The sequence below is a fragment of the Planococcus citri genome, chromosome 1 (genome assembly GCF_950023065.1).
Source record: "Planococcus citri chromosome 1, ihPlaCitr1.1, whole genome shotgun sequence".
In the NCBI taxonomy this organism is placed as follows: Eukaryota; Metazoa; Arthropoda; class Insecta; order Hemiptera; family Pseudococcidae; genus Planococcus; species Planococcus citri.
Genome location: NC_088677.1, coordinates 48,220,114 through 48,242,229, shown reverse-complemented (window position 1 = coordinate 48,242,229; position 22,116 = coordinate 48,220,114). Strand labels below are relative to the sequence as shown.

Here is a 22,116-nt window from a genome sequence, read left to right as displayed (position 1 = left end):
ATTAATTTAAAGTCGACCTCCTGAATCGATTTCAATTTTTTTTTTTTTTTTTGAGTGAATCTGGAACTTTTAGCTAAAGTTTACTCCAGCTTATTAAATTTCTTCCCGAAGAAGTTGTGACCTACTACTTCGAGAGCTTGAATTCCCGCAAATTTTAAGCGATGCATGGGTTGGAAAAAGTATCTCTGACGAGTTGAAAATCCCATTTTAAAACTTCCGGGCTCAACTTTTTACACAGAAAGTCCCAAAAAAAACTTCCTGTATAACCCCCAAAATTGGCCCTCCGATAAGTCGTTTTTGGAGATTTTTCTGAGGCAATCGGAAGTCTCCAGAAAAAGTTGGAATTTCTCCAGCATACCTACCTATCTATGAAAATTTCGATCCACACCACTGCTCACAAAAGGGTCACTTTTGGGAAACTTGCTGGAGTATAAACTCGTATTATGGTATACTTACGTTAGGTATACGTTGTCGTATGTTTACGATATTCGTTTCACCTATGTTTATGGCGATATGGCACGTGGAAATGATATCGAGCCAAAATGCTTTTCAACGAAAATTCGTAAATAGGTAAGTTTGATTTCGGAACTTCATGACTTGACAAAATATGTGCCAAGTGCTAATAAATCACGATGTAAAATCCGCGCATCTTATCAAATCATCTTACCTGCGTGTGTTGGGTACTTACTAATTTAACTACTCGTATGAATGATTGAGTATCGTTGATTCGGAAATTATTTCTAGTGAAAAAGGCACTAAGATTTTTTAGCCGCTGCTTATTGGAAACTCTTCTACGCTTATTAAGATGTGCTCGCCTGCCTGAGCTGCGTACTGTTTCGACGAATTGGTCGTCGTTCTCGCACTCGGCACGCGAAGGCGAAAACGGTGCGAGAACGATGGTGATGCCAATCGACGACGACGGTGGTACGCAGCTCAGGCTCAGGCTCAACGTCAGTTCGCTATTGATTAATCGCGTTTTCTCTCGACAGGTTTATCGCAACTGATCGACGATGGCGCTGAAACAATGGATGAAGAAATTCCAGCCACTATCGCTATACATTGTCTTGACACTGACCATGTTTTACTTTCTTCTGCAACTGGTAGTCAGTTATATTACGCATGCTTTGACCTTGACCATTGACTCGTATTTGGTGCTGTGTAATTTAATAGCGTTATTTGGATGCATCATTACTGTTAAGGTAAGACTTACATATTTCACATTTCATTTCAACTTTTCAATTAACCGTAGAATATAGTGTAGCTAGGATTATATGGTCATTCAAATATTTTTGGCGATGGTATTTGAATGATAAGCTGAGATTCTTGTCTCAGTTCGGGCTGATGAACTGAATAAAAGTGAAATTCAAACAAATACTTGGGCCCGTAATTTCTCTCGATTAACTTTATGCAAACGGATTTTTGGAGTGATGATCAGACAGTTATATCAGGTTACTTGTGTGTGTAAATGTATTACGCTCGAGTCCTACACATGTACCTATGTACTATTTAGGAAGCTAGACTCTCTTTTGTGGGTAACATATACCTATACTATACGATATTACGATGAAAAGGAAATATAAATTTTTTCATTCTCATTCTCACGACCTTGATGATAATTCCCGCGACTTATTCGCGAAATGTACCCTATATACTATGTACAATTAATGATCGTTCCAAAGTCTACTAACACAATTTTTCATTGAAACGAAGTCAAAATACCAAGTCAGTCCGAAGCGATGCAATTTTCGCACATTTTTACGTCTTGTAGGTAGCTAGGTGTAGGTACTAGGTACTCACTACTCATTATGCACTCGAAGCATGACTAAGCAGATGTCTTAACCGAATTACAAGCTTGCGTCTGTGATATTTCAACCGAAGATGAAAGGTATCTTGATTTCAGGCTTCATCTGTCGCGGTTTTTTTTCTCTCCAATTATCGCGAATTTATGCGACTACGAAATCAGTTCAAGTGGAAATTTTCACACTAAGGTGTGAGAAGGTGAGGATTTTTTGATTTTCGACGTTTCGTTAGTAAAATGGTCTTTGCTTTACCATACCAACGAAAGATTTTTTATATCAATTTTTTTCTTTGAGCGTTTCACGCGTTGAAATTGAATTTCGATTCGCTAGGTAAACATCTTGAGTGAAGCAAAGACTAGTAGGCTATCTTTGAAAAAAAATTGCTCGAATATTTATTTCTACCCTTTTCGTGTTCGAAAGAAAGGAATGAATTGATTTGATGGAATTTCTACTTGAGTTTTTAGCTCTGTAAGTCTGTAAATACCTATGTGATGAGCACGTAAATATAGTTTGGGAAAAAATACGAATTTCAGCAGAACATTATAAAAATACAAGTGTTGCCAAAATTCATAGCGTTTTTAGGGGAAGAGAGTGAATTACCTAGTGTATAAATGTATAATCGCTTTTCCGACGAATAAAATAGTTTCTTCTCATTTCTTGCATAACGAATTTTCGAAAGTTTTCGTATACTTGCTTCGCTCAGATCAAATAACGTTTTTCCGCAAATTTTGTAAATTTCAAGGATAGAAACATCAATCGAATTAGGTACTTACATAGAAAAAAGAACGTTTTTTTGTTTCTTGAATTATGAATTTCCATTCCAATGATTTTGCCCTCGCTTTGCTCGGCTTAATTTTCTTTCCTTTTCTGAACTTGAAATTTCTGAAAAGTTCTTATTCAAATTAGTGGAGTGTTGAATCCAGAAAAATCGATTTTACAATCAGAAATAATGTTCTTGTTACCCTTTGGATTGGAAAATTTTGAGATGTCAGTAGTTGATTGGAATTCGATATGAAAATTTTTAAAATGTGCCTACTAATCTACAATAGGTGTACTTTTTTTTGATATGTACCGGTACTTGGGAATTTTCAGATGAGCCAGTTGGGAAATTTTTTGATTTTTGTCCCCTATAGAAATAGTTCTTTACTACTTGAGTACTTGACTATACCTAACTGATGACTCATTTATCACACACCCCTCCCCCGCGGAGGAAATAAAATTCTGGATTTGAACTTACCAACATTTCGTCGAAAAACATTAAATTTAGAGGGGGTGAATAAAAATCACAGGATTTTTTTAAAATTGAAACTATAGGGAAAATAATTGTATAGTAAACATCTCGTGATTCTCGGTAATTTTTCATTTCTTCTGTCGCAATATTCACCTGCATAAAAAAAGAAAATTTCGAATAATTTGAAAGGACCCGCGTTAACAGGCTCATTTTTAGGGGGGAGGAGGATTAAATTCAAGATCGAAGGGAATACTCACCGTTTTTGAGCAACCTTTTACCTTTCGGTCAGTTTTTGTTTGAAAAAAGAAGATTGGTATAAGTAAGTAATTTTGTAAACAAATGACTCTACGTGAAAAATAGGTATGTATGTAGATAGGTAGGTATTGTAAGGTATATAGTTATGTCGATTTATCTACTGAGTAAACAAACACGACATTGTAGTAGAGAGAACAAAAGCAGTTGTTATTTTTATCCTAGTCAAAAGTAATTAAAACCTTCCATATTGATAATTTGAATTCAATATGTGCCTATAAGTAGTACCTTCTATTTTTATTTATCATTGGTAGATTCCAAAGTTTTCCTAAAATTTATGTAGTGTAATCTCAAAGGTCTTGGAAGAATACACCATTGTGCAGTGTGGTTCTGGTTCTATAATGATTCCGAAGGTTAAATTTCAAATAATCTGTGAACTTGACTCGATGATTACAGAATTTTGAGTTTATGTTCGCCGACATTCGCGAAAATCATTCAAGTTAAATGTTGTGATTAAAAACAGGCGCATTGCCAGAAAGTACAAAGGGTCTAGAGCATTTTTTTCTAAATTGATTTGGTTTGGTACTTTCAGAATTTCCGGAAGAAATATTTGAAATATGAAATATAGTTATTATAATTAATTTAGGAAAAGAATACCGATGCTTGTCCCATCTTCGGCAGCTTTGGACCAAAGAAAATTTCAGCACGAATGCTTGCTGATGGCAGTTTTATCGAACAGTAGCGACAAAATTTTGGTAGAGATGGCTACCGCAGAAAGAGAAAAAACAGTGGTGTAAAGAAATCGCTGGAATTCCAAGCAATTGCGTCGCGTACAATCGTCCAATCATCGTCATTAATGTACATAATATAATAAGAATGGACAAATAAACGCGCGTATCGTAATCATGCTAATCACTTTCGTCTGTGATAGAATAATACAATTGGCTTCGGTAATATGAAAAAATTCTTAATTAATTACCGACATTAATGAAGCGACAAGTAGGGAAAGCGTTATCACCCGTAAAATATGAAGAGGTCAATGAAAAAATGAGATTACCTATAGGCGTTTGGCGTTCGCGAATTTTGAATGATTGTACACTTGTGTGTATAGTGTAACACAACAGTCAAGATCGTTCGGAATAATTTCTAGTCGGAAAAATACGTTTTAGCTTTTTACCGGTTGCTTGGATTTCTTACGATAACTATCATTTTGAAATTTCACGCGATTCTATAGTGGTCTCATCTACAAGCTGTCCAAAACATTTCATAGAACAAGTTTGTAAAAGATATGATTTTCCGTAGAAAAATTAGAAAAAATTAATCATCAATTCGGACACGTTCGAAGAAATTTTGTAATTCTATTACTTAGGTTTCCTATAAACATGAGTTTATCGTTATTGATACGAACTGGTAGAAAGGGCATTCTGATAATCTATGCCTGAATGCTTGATTCGATCGAAGGAGTCTTCTTCAGAACCATAAGATGTATATCTACCTAATTACGTAATACGTACCTACAGGCTGCAAGCCCTCTAAATAATAATAAAAAAGTCTTGCATTTGACAAAATGGCTTTGAAAATCTAAGAAACGATGATAATGTCCTATAATGTGGCCCAAATATCCCCAATCCCCATTTTCCATAAAAGATTTCTTGAAAATCAACTTTTTTCTTAATTTTTTTTGTCCCTGAAAAAGATCGAACTACTATTCTATTCTTTGGGAGGGGAGAGGGTGAGGGAAAAGACAAGGGGCTGAAAAAATACTGTTGAATCTTCTTACGAGTTCATTGTTTGAAAAAAGGGAAAGTAAAATTTGGAAAACTTTGTGCTTAAATTCATATACTTACCTACATACATTTTGAGAGGATCTTGCAAGAACTGCACATTGATTTGGAGAGTTTGTTGGACAACCTGAGGACAGTCAACCCAAGTTTGCAGTTTCTGAGTTTCATTCGGACTTGAAACCTTTTTTTAAAAACATGAGAAATCTACATAGAAACTTGTAGAGATTTCTGAACGGCTCAAAGTTGTTAGCAGGTTTGAGTGGTCAAAAATAGAGTATGAACCAAATTTCTGCTCTATGTTTCATTCTTTCATGAGGAATGCACCGTTGAGATGTTGAATTTTTACAAATTTGTCGAAGATCGGAAAGTAAAATTCAGCACCTTAAATTTTACTGGATGGTAGTGTATTTTGGATGATATTTTTTCTGTCCAGTCCAAAACATTTTCTGTTGATTGGAATTTATGGAGCAAGAATCATAAAATTTAGAAAGATTAATCTAGTAAACATTTTGAATTTTTGAATCAGCCAAAATTAAAGAGATATGTATTGCATCAATTTTAAAGTCGAGTCATCTTCTCATGAAGACACTTGTTAAATTGTTAACCTATATTTTTCCAGTCGAATGGGCCAAATCGTGGTGACTAATGTTTCATTTTGTGGGTCTGGGTATACCTAGTTACCTACCTAGTACCTATAGTACCTACGTACTTATTCTACGCGATTCGACGAGATGGTTCATCGATGATTTTATTTTGTCATTTTTCATCGCGATTTTATAACTCTTGATCTGCGTGAAAGAATGTTACGCTTTTTAACACTTCCTACGTGCGTTCAGACGACTAGCGTGAGGCCTCTATGGTTATGTCAAGGAGATTTTGAAAATGAAAATATGTCCACTAGCTTGAGCACTTATCAATACGATTGCCGGAATTGGTGAGACCGGAGACGGTAATGTTATATAGTCGGGTCGAGTTTAAAATTAGAAGAATCCGTTATTCTGTCGCTTATCATCGCGAGATGCGAGCTGTAAGACGCGCAGTTCAATAGCCGACCATTTGGCGTTTGGCAAACAACCCAGTGTGATATTTTCAATGTTAAATATACGCGTATTTTTATATCAATGTGGGCGCTAGTCACGGAGTTATTAGTTTGTTTGTATGACAACGCGTAGTATTCGTATAAAAAATTTTCTCACTACGAAAAATTATAGCCGGCGACACGTGCTCTTTGTGTGAATAGTGTAATCCGCTCAGTGTCCTCGTGAAGATTCACTACACAAATTATTATTGGCGCTCGCTGTAAGTTGGAATGCAGTTTTTCTCTTTTTGCGTACCTAACCTACTCGACTTGAACCACCTACCTATTTTGAAGGAGGAAAAAAAACATCTCGTAAAACATTGAATACGGTACTTTGGCGGCAACCGATATAAATTATGCCATGCGTTGTCCTTTGCGCGTTCGTAGCGTTTACGTATGAGGGAGGTGAACATGTGTTAATGCATATTTGATTAATTATTCGTAACGTTTTAAAAGTAGCAAGACTGACCCAATTATATGTGTAGCTAAATCACATGTATTATGGGCTATTCGGTTAGGGGGGGGGGTGACAGATGTACCACACTATGCTGATCAATGGGTAATCGCTGATCAATTATGAAATCAATGTAAATTTCATAGCTCATGAGCATCTCTTTCTATTACTGTGTAGCACCGTTTTGTATCAGTTGTGTGCCTGTACCTGTACATGAGGTATGGTTCATTGGTGCTGAAATGGTTGAGAAAATATCTCGTCAAAAATGCTGTTCGATGTTCTAATCGAACACCAGTACCCATTAGAAAATACTATATTTACCTAGTCGGCTGAAACCGGAACCAGTACGTGACCGGGAGAACTGACGACAATGTGTAAAACAACACCACAACAGACATTCATAAATGTACGCTGTGCAATAAGTAGATATTTACGTATAAGTATGTATTATATGTGCATGCCGATAGATAACACAATTTCATTGAAATTATATTGTAATCTATCTACGTTACAAAGTCAAGGCCGATAAAAATCTTATTCTTATTAGAGTGTTATCTAAGAACAAAAACATCTTAATCATCGTGAAATTTACCTACCTATACTATTGAACCTGAATAGGTTGACCGAGTTTGTCAAAATTCCTTCTATCAACGATCTTTTCTTTACCTGATTGTATGTATGTATGTATGTATGTATGTATGAGAGAAATACATACGTTTCATAGAAAAATTTTCTCACTTTCTAAGAAAGTTATCCCTTGAACTTGAAGAACTTTGCTATAAGTTGAGGGAACGTTGAAGCCAGAATGAGAAGAACTGGGATTCGAAGGTGGAACCCATGTAAAAAAATAATCTTCTTTTACTTAAGTAAAGACACTTTGGTTGAAATTGAAATCCCAAGTCGAAGCGGAGCGAAATTGGGCACATATTTGAAAGAGGGACCGCCGCTGTTCTCGTATGAGTTTTTACTTTTACTTTTAGCCTAATTATTACATTTCAGTGGTGTGATGTGTTGGAATTCGCGAAGAATTTTCAGAGTGTAGGTACTCCCGTGAAGGGACCTCCCGGAAACTTTTGAAGAAGAGGTTGTGGAATTGGAAAGCGGCGCGGCGTGGCCCGTGGCGGTATCTTTCAAACGTCTTCGAAATTGGGGTTTGAGGTATTTTGATCGAAAATTGAATTGATATATGTCGAAAATAACTGAAGGAACTTGACTTCATTTCTCCGGACCACTACGTGTCTATTTTTAAACTGATTTCACTGCATTTCTTTTTTTATTTCATACAAAATTTGAAACGATTATTGTAAATTTTTGTATTATTTTTGCATAGGCAAGCCTTCAACAATTTTCAAAAAAGCATAAGACTTCTTGTGAATGTGTGTGACAACACGATTTACTCGATTTCTATCCCTCTTCTTCGCCTACATTCCACTTCTCGTCCGCGTCCTTTTTTTTTTTTACCAAACATTTATTAAGCAATCGATGTTCTTGTACTTCCGTTTTTAGATTTCAAGTGACCATATAAGAGAGGAAGTTTTTATTTCAAAATATGAGACTGTACTTTTCCTAACAATTCATTCATTTTGATGAGTTCCGGGTTTAATTATCTCCTTGTATTAATACCTGGGCCTGCATATTTCTATGTAATTGCAATGAGCAATCTATATATTGCATAAATACATTGTAAACTCTACCAATAATCCACTCGGTCGCATCACAAAGTATTTCTTTGTAAGTTTAACGATTAAATATCAATTGTGATAATGATTTTGGCCCTGAAGCCTGAAATATTTCCCTATGTGAAAAGATATAAGTACATAAGATATATTGGTTTTATGATTAAATTTTCAGCTGTAATTTTTTGTCAAAAGCTTACCGTAGTCTTATAACGTAATTGATGTGAGATAAAATTTCGAGGTGTGAAAAAGTTTTTCATCATTTTAATTTTAAAAAATATATAGGTACCGTATATATCCAAGTACGTACGTAATCCACATACAAGTACTTACATACAATGTACTCATATTTTGCTATGGCAGATTAAGATAGGATAGGTCAAGTTTGTCTCCTACAAAAACGGAAATAGGTATTATAACGGCGTTACCTATCTAATTACATATTAGGGTTAGGGAACCATTATAAATAGCTAATTGTACGAGATACGCTTGTTTTAGTTCGACAACAAACTAACCGTTACTAAATGAAATCAAAACATGTTTTTCAATCTCATACGATACGATACTTGGCAACATAGCTTAACAGCACAGCAATAGAGGAATACATATTACGTTTGTCTTCGTACGCGATTGTTTGGAGGCGATTTAGACATTCTTTCCAAAATGACAATTTATTATCATTCTGAAACGTTTCGTCTATTCAACCAGTGTTATGGTCAATTTTAGGTTCTATTGTAGATTTTTCGTGCGATAACATGATGAAGTCCATGGTTCGTGTCTCAAAAGGAAGCTGCGTGACTTGAAAGGTTTTCGTATACTAGGGCTACTTCTACATCTGTAGTTATACATGTTCCTATAGTCCTGCCAATATCATCTTTACTTTTTGCGTAAGGTATCTAATACCCATTGATTTTAGCTAATCAATGCTAATACCTATTGCTTGTTGCTCTTTTACAGAGATGAGAAAACTCAGGGAAGATGTAGTGTATGTATAGGGTTACGGGTTAGATAGGTACAATCTTTTACACGCCTACAGTTTCAATTTTGAAAAATGAATTTCATAAACGCTCGTTATTGAGATATTATATTGTTTACACGTAGATAACACGAATATTAATATGTAAAACGAAATAGGCGCTGTGTTGTAGTAATATTTAATTTAAGCATTAATTATAGCCTCGAGGTTTTCAAAAACGTACAACTTTTTAAATAAACATCCTGAAAAGGTTCCAGCGAGCTTACGGAAAGAATTAAGTAGGTATGTAAACAAGAAACGTTCGGTTATTAGAATAATTTACTTTGAAAACGTGATTCGCTGTCAAATTTTATCATCATACTTCGAGTAAAGGCGAATTATATTTCATCGTTAGCAGGTATTAAAGCTGTAGACAAAAGACGATTTTCTAATATACTTAATGTACATTATGAAATTTGAAATATTCTTATTCTTCGTTTCGCACATTTAATAAAGTGAAATTGACAGCGGCGCGTCAAGGTGCTGAAGTGATCTTGTATAGTGTAAATAACACATTGATTCAAGGTCTCGTAAAATTTAAATATTTCCAAGTTGTAGTTAATTAAATGTGATAAGACTTCGAAATGAAAATTTTTATTGTCTTACGCGTATAGAAAAATCTGTCAGTTGATTTTTTTTCTTCATTTTAATTGATTTAGAGTTTGTTGAAAAAGTTATCTTCATCAAAAATGTAGCCTAGGTATAAGGAAGGAAGAATCTGAAGCAGCGTTATTGTTAATTATTCGTGCGTAAAACGTAATTGCATATCGCAGAATTTTCTCAACTAAGCGATTACTTTTGTGACGAATTGAATATTTGCGAAGGTATTCCTGCTGCCTCTTAATTATGAGAAGGCCGAATTTATAATAATCTATGCTAGACGTTATTTCAACGACTGATGAACCGGTGAAAAAGTATCGGAATTGGACGAATATTTACGAATGCCTGTTCAATCGATCCACCCATCAATGCTTATTCATATTCCTTTCCGCAAGAGCATGGATCGAATTTCGTTTTTTTTTCTTCAGAAACTACGAGTAGGTAGTAGGTACCTAGTTGCTCAAAGATTCAAATTTGCAAGTTGAATTTAAACCTCCGAATCTCGTTCTCGTGATGAAATTTCTTCTTTTTTTCAGGTTACTCGATAGGTTTTCTTATTTATACCCGATCATGATTTTTTTTTTTTAAAGTCGAGTCGAATGTTCGAAAGTGATGAACTAATATTTTAAACGTATGTACTTATTAAAGATTGAACATTTTTCAGTTGACCATTATGATTATGAAATTTCCGCGTTCAATTTTTCATCGCAAATCAAGGTTTAAATTAAAATGTTATGAGATTCAACGCGAGGAAATTGCAGCTTGATTGTAACAAATTGGCAAGAGCTTGAATTGGAATTTTCCCAACTCATTGTCAGATTGGAATTTTCAAACTGTTTTATAAGCTGTTTCCATGCACTCCCTTTCCCTAATACAGCCTTGCCCGTGTCATTTCAAATGCCTGCGTGAATTAAGCGAGCGAGTGTTGGAAAAAATAATTAATATATTTATTTCAACAAAATTCATGTTTTGAGAAGAAGCAGGGCCTACGAGAGTTTAATTTAAGTCTACGTAAACTACAACGCGCGATGGCCCATAAAAATGCTGCATTAAGACTACGTGTGATGATTCTTCATGCAAGCACGTGATTCTTGGGTACCTATACCTACCTACACATAGATATGTAGATGTACCTAGTTATCATAATTAATATGTATTTGCCCAAATATGTAGTAGGTATGTTTTAAGTTGAAAGTTTTGAAAATTTTTGGAACCATGTTGGGTTTAAATTTTTTTGAATTTTTTATTTAGCACGCTGATGTTGAAATTGAAAGATTACGGGGTGGGCGGATGATTGACGTTCTTAGGGTGAAATGAATAGGTTCTAATATCTTGAAAATTTGTTCATCCCTGTTTCATGCCATTTTTAATATTTTCTTCAATTTTAAGACTTATTCTTAATGGAAAAATTATTAAAATTAATTAAATTTGTGATTGTGCTGACATCCAGCTGCCTAAAATTCTAATGCGCACGAATCCGATTTCACTGATTGAAAGAACGATGCAGTGAGAGAATTACGAGAAAGGAAAGGGAGGGGGATATGAAATTCAAATTTTTGAAAATTTTTAGAACCATTACTTGAGTATTGTTACCCAACAAAAAGAAAACTACCTACCAGAGAGCAAGACAGTGTTTTTGTTTCATAATTCAGTTGAACCGTTTTAGAACGATGGGTAGTTGCGAAAATTTAAGATTATCGCGAGAACTGATGATTTAATTACCATAATTTTATTTTTAAAGCTTTTTTCAAAATGATGAACGTTTTGTTGTTTTTTTTTTTTTGCATTGCACTTTTATTTTACTGCGGAAGACTTAATCCTTGCATCGAATTTGTATGTTACAGAATAGCGCAGTGGAAAATACACCGACTAGTACACCTTCTGAATCCTCAAATAGTGACGACAGTAGTAAGAGTAACAACAGTTCGTCTCAATGTAACGTTAATTTTATTACCAAAGTACCAGTACCTGTTGATGAAAAATGCTCAAGTCACACAACCGATGCCAACATTGTAAGTTTGATTACTGATAAGAATTTCTATATCAGCCAACATGGTTAATAGAGAACTATCTAGAGATACCAATAATTACCAATGCATACATACCTACGTACTTGTAATGTGTTCGCAAAACATGATTACTTTATTCGGTTATAATTGACGATAGATTAGTGTCTTACGTCGTACGTAGACATTAGGAAATTACATAATGGTTTATACTTACATACATATTACATTTATCTATTCGGTTTAGTATAGGTGTGATTTATTTTTAATGGGTAGTTGATGCGGTATAGAAATAATAGCTTGCCGTAGATATGGGACGCTCGTAGTGTGTGCTTTGAAAAAGTTTAATGGCCAATCCAGTCAATATTTATTATTTTTGTTCATCTAAATCTGCATTGGGTATCAATTTATTCGATTGTTTTTCGATTAAACTACCTATCAAAATCAGTTCGACGACCCATGAAAAAAATTGCCAATTTAGCGAAGAATTTGTACATTGAACCGAATTAATGTTTCCTATGCCGAAAAGTACATAATGTGTACATAGACATACGTCACTTGGTCTGAATAGTGCACTACGAGTATACTGTATTACTCCTAACAGTAGGTAGGTAGTAGGTACTACACACACACGCACAGCGACGCTCTTTGTGTCTAATGTGTACCTACATCAAAATCAACGAGAATAATTATTTCGGTAAAATAAACAAGTACGTTTAAATGAGAATTTGCTTGCAGCTAGTTGAGAAATAGCAGACAAGATAGCAATATAATTAATTAATTATCATGAAAAAGAGACATTAATACGCTTCGCGAAGAATGCCGTGACATTTTTTTAACTCGCACAGCGTATGCAGTGCACATCGAGAAAAAAATTGCCAGTGCCTTACCTACCTCATTACCTATAAACAAATAGAATTGAAAAAAATTATAAATTTCACAGCTGTAATTATATTTTTGTATGATGTTGTGTTGGTAGTTTAATGTACTTTATTACCTGCTTAGTAAGGTAGGTAATAATGTTGCGGAATGTCAAGCAAATGCATCTAGCTCAATAATTAACAACTGTAAATTTTGCTCTATATAATATGCTTTTAAAGTAAAACTATTCGGTCGCGATCGTCTTTCGATGGCCATAGAATGAGATTCCATTCAGCTGAGTAGGTTCGTGTATTTTATGGATGATGTACCGTGTACCGTTTAATTCGAGTGATCATTCGTCAATTTTAGTAGAGTATAAAATCTGTGTATGGTTGGCTCCCCTTATTCATATCAGTCGAGTCCATAACGAGTGTTGGCGCAACACTTTCCACGGGAACGTCGTGAAAAACGAACACGGCTGTTCGCGGTCTATACTATCCATTGTTATTAGAAATTGCTCATTTAGGTACCTACTTACCACTTGTCGAACTGGAAAGATGTTTTTCCAAAATATGAAAAAAAACTCCAATAAATTCCTCAAAAACAAAAATTCAACTTGTTGATTAAAAGCTCAAGTGTTGTGAAATTTTGAGATTTGATACCATGTGACAAATAATTTTTGTAAAATGCTAAAATTAGAAATTATCAGCTTATGACATTAAGTTGAATCGTGTATACGCAGAAAGGAAAATTGTTTTTTTCTTTTGATATAAGTGCTATAGGTATTTCTCATTAATTTCTCCTTTGATAAGAAGAATGCAAAAAAATTCTTTTTCAGTTTTTCATAATTTTTTTAAAAATTTTGGTGATCACATATTTTTAGGTAAGTAACTAAGATGAGTGCAAAAATTATAATTTTAAAAATTTCCTTTTTTCCCCTTGCGCTGAAAATTTTTGCCCAAAATTTTTCATAATTTGGATTTTACGTTAATACCTTATTCTACCTTTATGGACTGTTTTTATGTCATAAAAATTATTACCTTCGCTTGGAGTATTCTAGTAGTAGATATTAATGTTATTGTGTGTAGTGAGTAAATTTTCATTTGTATTCGCTCACATCTAACGTTAATAAAAGTATTACCTAGGTACTCTACAAATTCACGTTAATTTACAATTTTGACGTTTATGACTTGAAATAAGGCATGTGGAAAATCCCAGAGCATCCAAAAATGTCCAATTATATAATATGTGTATCTCAATCACTGAAAATGTATTCACATGCGATATATTAGTGAAGGGAAGGGGGCTAACAGTGTTTTGAAAAATCAGAAACTCTGTGCAACGTAGGTATCATTTATGATGTTTTTGTGAAAAGTGAGGTAACTATGCTGATTTTGAAATTATTGTTTCTTCTGTTTTTGATTTGAGCCTCTTTAGCTCCTCTAACTCTGATATTTTGAGATGACTGCCAAGCATACCTACCTATGTATAATGAGTGATATTGATGTAGGCTACAAGACAGGCAAATCACAAGATTTTTACCTATAAAAAGGCTATTTTTCTGAAACTAGTTGGCCCCTTGAATTTTGAGCCAAATCACCTTTTTTAATTGGGTAAATTTTTTACCAGCTATTAATTATTTTTTGAAGAATTTGTGAAAGTCGCAAACTTTTGATCACAGATATGAAATCACTGATAAAGTGCACCGAGGATTTTTTCTGTTCATAGTTTGAATCAATTTTCTGTATGTTTTTCGAGTGTCTCTAAAATTTCTATTGTACCCTCGAAAGAATCCCAGGCTTGGTCTTGCCGTCATGTGCTTCTGCTGCCACGTAAATTCGTGATCGTCTTACATATAAAAGGATTAAAGTTGCAAAAACAAAAGTTAGAAGGAAAATACCTATGCTGAATTGCTGGTGCTTTAAAAATTGATCAATTACTTTGCGTGATATAATTTTTTTTTTTTTTAAATTCTGGACAGTTTTAGGTAGGTACCAAACCTTGATTCTGGCAGACCAGTTTTGAAATTGTTGGCAATTTTTCAAGCCAGCGTTGACAAAAGTTGATCAGCGTTGGTAAGCTATCATTTTCTGTAGTCGTGTTGACAAATCTTGGCCAGTGCTGGCAAAACTTGATTTGCAATATATAGCAAATTTCGCACTTGAGCCTTCTTTACGTTGTCAAATAATTTTTGGAGTTATAGTTATTTTTCTGCTGTAGTGAGATTTGTAAGAAATCAAGCTTACCTATTAACGCTTTCAAAAAGAGATTAAAATGTGTTCCTGCTCTTCTTCACTTGAGTAGGTAGAGGTAATTTTCTATTTCAATCGATCTAGTTGGATGGAGATGCTATTGCTATCGATTACAGCCAGTGATAAAATGTGTTTTTGGATCCTGGTGCTTTGACGCCTCAGAAATGTTGATTGTTTATTCTCTTTGGTGCCTTTTTTTAGCTTTAGCAAGCTGTAAAAATGCTGTATGTTGGACGTGATGATGAACATGATATCAATATAATGTATGTCAAACAAATTGACATCGTTGTCTGTTTTTTGTTATCGAGTATTTTATATTTTAAGCGTAGGCTGTTTCCAGACCGGTTTCATTTATTATTTATGATGAACTCGAAATAAGTTTAGTATGCAATGTAACCTTCGATATGAAAATTTAAATTAAATTCACGATCGAATCATACCTATACTTACTTTTTTTTCTTGTACATGTGTACCTAGATTTGACTTGACCATCTGTATGTGTATTGTATACGTAGAGCACATTCAAGTACCTATGTAATAAAATTAATGCGTATTTTTTTCCAATGGTTGTTTTCAGCATAAACGCAATGCATCGGAGAGAAGACTTCGAAATACATTTGGCTGGGCCAGAATCGATGTATTGGTTATGTTGATTGGTTGCGTTGTTTTCGCCTCGTTGTGTTTCTCATTAGTTATAGAAGCGGTTCAAACCCTATTGCATATATCACATCACGACGAAATGCATTATCCTATTCCAGTATTCTGCGTTGGAGCTTTCGGTTTAACTTTAAATGGATTAAGTTATTTATTAATTGGAGGTAGGTTATTTTTTCAAACGAAAGCGAAAGTTTTTCGCTTCTTTGAGTATGGGTACATTACATACCTATCTACATATTTGTGTGTGTGTGTGTTTTTTTTTATCAGTACCTATAGCTCGATTTTTAATTGAAGTGCTTTTTTATCTTAAGAACATGGTAAAACGAGCACGTGACGGTGTAATGCAGGTGCTCTATGGATGATAATGCAGTTTGAGATAATAGATAGGTATTAAAGAGAATACGATATGTATTTTTGGAAGGGGTTCCTAAAGCATTAGATAAAGTTACGCACTTGTCACGACCTACAAGTCAAGCAGAATCTACTTTTTTTCAATTAGGTATGGGAGAAATTTGTTATAAACTGAAATTTTATTGAAAAAAGTTATATGTCTCAATGTAGCTCGTATATTCCTCTACTTGATGTGCCTATCCTTGACTCGAATAAGTCATTAATACCTCGATATGATATTTAATTACACTTGTAATTTGATTTGTATAAAATGATCGTTAAAATATAGGCGATTTTATTATTTGTACGATTGTTAATATGGGATATTTTATATTTGTTCCTGTAGGTTATACATTTCATCACGGTAGTTTCCTAAAAGTCACATCATCCGGTGTCGTGATCTTGGAAGATGTATTGTCAACCAAATTCACACAGAATGGTGAAAGACGATTGAATCTGAGATCTCATCCTTCATCGTATAGTTTCATTTCTCCAGGAGCTCAGGAGATGTTTAGAGACGTCATAGGCAAGTGACGGGTAACTAAAGATAAATCTATGCTAGAAAGATGTTAAAATTTCATGCTCCTCACAAAATTTATACTGCCAGCGTGCGCGAATTCGGCATTACAAAATCATTGGGGAAAAAAAGTAAAAAACTGGATCTTATTACGTCGTCTCGTCGTCGTAATAATTGTCGCGTTAAATGTTTCCATTTTGCGCCTTTTTTTGTTGTACTTTCACTTTCTCGGCGACCGATAAATGTATAATTTGTTTTATTGAATTGAGAATGAAATTTCAATGTCGTTAATTTTTTTTACCGAGTGAAAGAATTAAATATGTACTCTGTGAATCTGGTTTTCAACTGTTAATTGACGCGCGTCTGCGAATTACACTGTAAATGAAATGTAATTTAATGTACTGGTAGGTATTCGTAATGAGTGATGATGCTGGACGCGGTTTTAAAATTCTCATTCTATCGCGACTCATACATCTTATCAGCTAAGTAACGCTTGGAATTGCCAACGCAATTGTTCAGGTTTATTTTTAGCCATGTGATTTTGTTTTGGTAAAACGTACTGTCGTTTTATTGCTTTTAATTTCGAGGAAAAGTTATGGTACCTATCGCCTATCGAATACTTCACGGTGAAGACAAGATTTCAGGCGTTTTGAATTTGTAACGGTTTCGTTGGAAAAAATGAAAATTTGTTGTTTGTAAATAACGTACCTACTTGTGTACTTGGTTAAGTACTGCTATAAGTTATGACATCTTGGTATTTTATTTGGTATTTTACACTTTCATCTAATTAAAAACGTTTTGTTTGGTTGTCGCAGGTTGTGTATTCGTGATGATCTGTTCGACCGTTGTGTATTTTTCCGATTCGGAATCCGCTAAATTAGCTGATCCTATTTTGGCCATCATATCGGCCGTATCGCTACTTATTTTAAGTTATCCTTATAGTAAGTTTTATCAATGAATTTAATTATTTATATCGAATATTTTCAACGAGGATGTGAAACACCTATTTCACCTTGACTCGTTATTTTCCAATACTTACCTAAGTATTTCGTTTAATGCATGCGTTTGATCAGAGTTACTTTATACGTAGATTTGGACGTACCTACCTACTTGAATTGAGAAAAATTATTATATTGTTTTTTTTTTCAGTCAAAGAGTCATGCTTAATATTATTACAAACGATTCCTGATCATATCAACATCGATTGTTTGTGCCAGCAGTTGATGAAAGAATTTCCAGATATCATAAACGTACACGATTTACACGTGTGGCAATTCACTAAAGGGAAAACATTTTTTACAGCGCACATAATATTTCATAATCCTAAGGTAACCATAATCAATTAAGAATCAATGAAACCTTGGTTATAGTCAATCGGTACTAAAATTTTTGCTAAATGGCGCCTGCAGTTCGTAAGATACCTATGCTGATATTTTGAGATTGAGTTCATTTAATAATATACATACTTAAGTGATACGTAAATTTTTAATGAGAAATGAGAAATATTGTCAATTTTAAAAATGAAATCTACTACTTATAGCATTGAAATAGTTAGAAAGTTTGTTGAAAATGTGTTCAGTTCGTTTTTTGTTCATTTGTTTGTTTACGTGCGTCCTTTATTTTATATTAGGTACATTTAATTTTGAAGATGAACGTGTTTTGAAAGTGCATACATCTAAATTTTGTAATATTGTTTGTTGATTATGCAGGTTTATGCTAGAGTTACTCAAAATATAACAAAGTTCTTCCATGACCAAGGAATTACCAAAGTTACTATTCAACCGGAATTTTACAAAGTATGTATTTTTTTTTCAAAGCAATAAGTACCTAGATATCCCTCACGGAAAAAAAAATAGTACTTTCTGAGTAGTAGTTTTTTAACGGAGTAAAAACTACTACTTTTTAACACCTTCATGGAGAAATATTAGTAGTTTTACGTAAAAACTACTACTTTTGTCTAAAAACTAGTTTAAAATAATACTTCGTAAGTAGTAGTTATGAAGTAGTAATTTTAACTAGTTTTTAGACAAAAGTAGTAGTTTTTACGTAAAACTACTAATATTTCTCCATGAAGGTGTTAAAAAGTAGTAGTTTTTACTCCGTTAAAAAACTACTACTCAGAAAGTACTATTTTTTTCCGTAAGGGTAGGGAATCTAAACAAAACTGATTTTGAGCAACTTAATTATTTTAATCAATTTATTGCTACTAAATAATCTATATTTTTTTGAAAATTGTCTTTTCACTTTGCGAAGATTACAATTCGGTAGGTAAGGTACCTATACCTACCTACATTATACAACTTCTACTAGTGAAAAGGTAAAAAACCACGAAAAGTAAAACTGAATTTTAAAACAAGAGAATTTTCAGTTTTTCTTATACATACTTCCCAAAATAATATTTTTTGCAGTACATATTTATTTTCATAGGTATAAGAAATTGAAACTTAGAATTATGCATTGAACAGGAATTTAACTAAGTCAATCAATCGTATTTTTTCCAGGATGATAATTGTTTAGAATTGATCTCAAGTAACGACAGTAATTGCCTGGTGAAATGCGTGAATCCGGAATGTTACGAACGTTACTGTTGCGACATGCACACTTCAAAGACCGAATTGAAAGCGGTATTAGTTTCTAAGTCAACGGTACTTATATTTCTCAACCTTTTAAAAATTATTTAATTGTGTAAAATTCCTCGATGAAACAGTTTTATTGATCTAATTTCAGATAAATGCAAGCCAAACCGATATATGTCTCCAGAAGACGGAACTTGCGATATCAAAATCATCGAATGAAATTAGTCATACATCTGTACAATTACCCATACCCACCAATAACGAAACCCCACCGGAGACTGAGGAAACCATCAGTCAAAAAAAAGACGAGTCAGAAAAAAATAGCGTTTCGACGAATGAACTTGAAATCGAGACAAATAATATTGAGTCACAAAATCAAGAAAATAGTCACAATTCTAAGCAAAATGCTGATGAAAACGAGCCTAAATCTTTAACGACAGAATTATAACGTGTATGAGTTACCCGTATTTTTTTCGAATTTTCAAGTGAGACTGTTTCTATTTATAATTGTATTGTATATTGTTTCTTTTTTAACATTTATTTTTTGTAAGCCGTGAATAAAGTTTTTATTGCATGTTTTTGATAATTGGTGGCACTGTGTTGGTGTGTTTTTTAATCAGAAAAAAGAATACTTCACGAGTAACAAAAGAATTTATAAAATCATTTACACTGAGACTAGATCGTAGAACATCAATCTTTCGGTGTATTAAAATAGGTAATTAAAACAATAAGTAATTCGATAATGTAACATCACAGTAAGAGAAAATCAATTCATTAAAAAAAATTGCATACGTATAAAAAAAAAAGAAAAACATTTACGAAATTTCCATCAAGGGCGAGGATGATATGGATGGATCATATTATCCTTATGTTTTAGACATTTCACAGTTTCTATTTTTGGTGTTGTGTTATTTCCCCAAGTAACCGAATAAGGAAATTCTTCTATACCATAACACGCAGCAGCATAGGCTCCGTCGACTCGTGCAACAACCACAGCTCCAACGAAATTAACCACGTGCTCCGCCAATGTAGCAAGAGCAGCTACTGCAGCTTCTTTCGGATGAAAACCCATTCTCATACTGTCTACAGCTTTGAAACTGAAATAGAATAATAATTTATAGAAATGTAGCACTCAGCTATGAGTAGGCTTTTTGTCTTTTTTATTACCTGGGTAGAAATCGCATTAATACGTCTCCGTCTCCGGTGGCCACCGCACCACCAACACCATGCATGCAATATCCGCCGGATCCTACGATTGGGCTGTCTCCAACTCGTCTGCAAGTTTCGCGATTTCAAAAATTACATTCAGTAAGGCAAGGATACTAAAAGATTAATAATATACTTACCCTGGAATTTTATGGATTGCGCCATTTGTCGACGTAGCTACTGCAACACGTCCGTAAGTATCAAGTGCTATCATTCCAATTGTATCGTGATGTAGATTTTTCAAGTAAGGCGATTCTTGGCGTTTCTTCGAATACCGTTGTTTATCTTTAATTGGCTTATAGGGACCGCATGACCGTGTAGGATCGGGAACAACATTCTACAAAAAATCAGCAGGCTACACTAACGAATAGCAAGGTTACCTAAAGATCAGTTTAAAAGGTTAATTTCAACTCGGGCCTACTAACAATCCAGAAATTAGGCTGACAATCTTTGCTTCGCCAGTCTTGGTATAATTTAGCTGAATGATTCGTGGATAAGGATTCTTTGGCGAACCCCATTTGAAAAGCGAAATCTGATGCTTGAGAACCGACGAGTAAAGTATGTTCTGTATGTTCCATCACTTTTCTAGCAACTGCTACGGCAGATTTCACATTTCTCAAAGCTGCTACGCTACCCGCATCCATAGTTAATCTAAAAAGAGGAGACGATTTTGAACTCCAAGTAAGCATTGCAATACAGTACAAATTATAAAATTTACCCATCCATTATCAAGGCATCCAAAGTTGTTTCTCCCGTTTCATCAGGACTGCCACCATATCCGACGGTTCCATCGCATTGTTCTCTTTCGCATACGGCACAGCCTGCTTCGACAGCATCTATCACAGATCCTCCATTCGTTAACGTTTTCATACCTGGAAACAGTGATTCATTGCAATGTTGATCACTAACTTATGACAGCTTATTATGGAACGTACTTACCTTCGGCATTTGCGTCAGTAAAAGGCCATGTATTCACAACCATCGGTAGTCTATTTTGAAACCCATCAATCCATGGAACCAAAAGTAAGAAAACACATATCGACCTCATGATGGATATGAAGTAAAACGTACCGTAAAACCAGGAAATTCAACAGTATCACGATTGATTTCCATTCACTATAATCAGAAATTGAGCAACGAAATCAAGTACATACAATGAATCAAACAATAGAATAAAATATCAATTTATTATCACTGAGTAAATATTCGAGATAACTTTGCAATTGCAGGATCGTTTCCCTGCATTCGGTTTTCATGGCAAGAGGGAAAGTGTATCTAATTTGACTCATCAAATAAAAAGAAGCCATGCAGATTGAGTTATTGAAGTGGAAAGTAAAGTGATCACATCAAAAACTGCCGCTGAAAGCCGGATCGGAACGTTCAACGTTGTCACGGCAGCTAAATACAGACATCTTTACCTTTATTCTATGGCGCTGAAAATTTTGAAATTTAGACATACCTTCTGAATGGAAAAATACAGTTCCTGCGGAAAAACACTAAACACTTGACAAACCAGAAAAACCGAACATTGTTCTTGAATTTGAAATCGAGAAAATTTCGTTGTTGATGAATCGTTATCAATCGAAAAGTTCCGGAAAAGTCGTTGAGCTTGTAGTTGTTTTTAAGGTTTTTTTCCCGAACAATGTTGCCACCAAACTAAAATTAAAACACAATTAAAAAGCTTTCAATTAATATGATGTTTAAAATTATCACAGTTTTGGGTAAAAAAAATAGAAAAAATGCATCTTATTGCATTTTCAGG

The 22,116-nt window shown here is 34.1% G+C and overlaps 2 protein-coding genes across 3 annotated transcripts in view; one reads left to right on the top strand and one right to left on the bottom strand.

Annotated features, from left to right (window-relative positions):
* Positions 1–19,734, top strand: part of ZnT77C (Zinc transporter 77C) — a 37,949-nt gene extending 18,215 nt beyond the window's left edge. For both annotated transcript variants that reach the window (XM_065345637.1, XM_065345636.1), the window contains exons 2-10: positions 990–1,199; positions 11,734–11,901; positions 15,586–15,826; positions 16,402–16,581; positions 17,388–17,513; positions 17,722–17,900; positions 18,282–18,368; positions 19,074–19,217; positions 19,300–19,734. In XM_065345637.1, coding sequence (XP_065201709.1) covers positions 1,011–1,199; positions 11,734–11,901; positions 15,586–15,826; positions 16,402–16,581; positions 17,388–17,513; positions 17,722–17,900; positions 18,282–18,368; positions 19,074–19,217; positions 19,300–19,596 — 1,611 coding nt within the window. In that variant the 5' untranslated portion in view covers positions 990–1,010 and the 3' untranslated portion in view covers positions 19,597–19,734. The remainder of the gene's footprint in view (positions 1–989; positions 1,200–11,733; positions 11,902–15,585; positions 15,827–16,401; positions 16,582–17,387; positions 17,514–17,721; positions 17,901–18,281; positions 18,369–19,073; positions 19,218–19,299) is intronic.
* Positions 19,735–19,780: 46 nt separating this feature from the next.
* LOC135832403 (N(4)-(Beta-N-acetylglucosaminyl)-L-asparaginase-like) lies at positions 19,781–21,986 on the bottom strand. Its single transcript, XM_065345638.1, has 7 exons — positions 21,814–21,986; positions 21,294–21,470; positions 21,073–21,226; positions 20,780–21,005; positions 20,495–20,691; positions 20,316–20,423; positions 19,781–20,245 (listed from the first exon to the last, which is right to left on the bottom strand). Exons 2-7 carry the CDS (start codon positions 21,400–21,402, stop codon positions 19,978–19,980), a joined length of 1,062 nt encoding a protein of 353 aa, XP_065201710.1. The 5' UTR covers positions 21,403–21,470; positions 21,814–21,986; the 3' UTR covers positions 19,781–19,977.
* Positions 21,987–22,116: the final 130 nt, after the last annotated feature.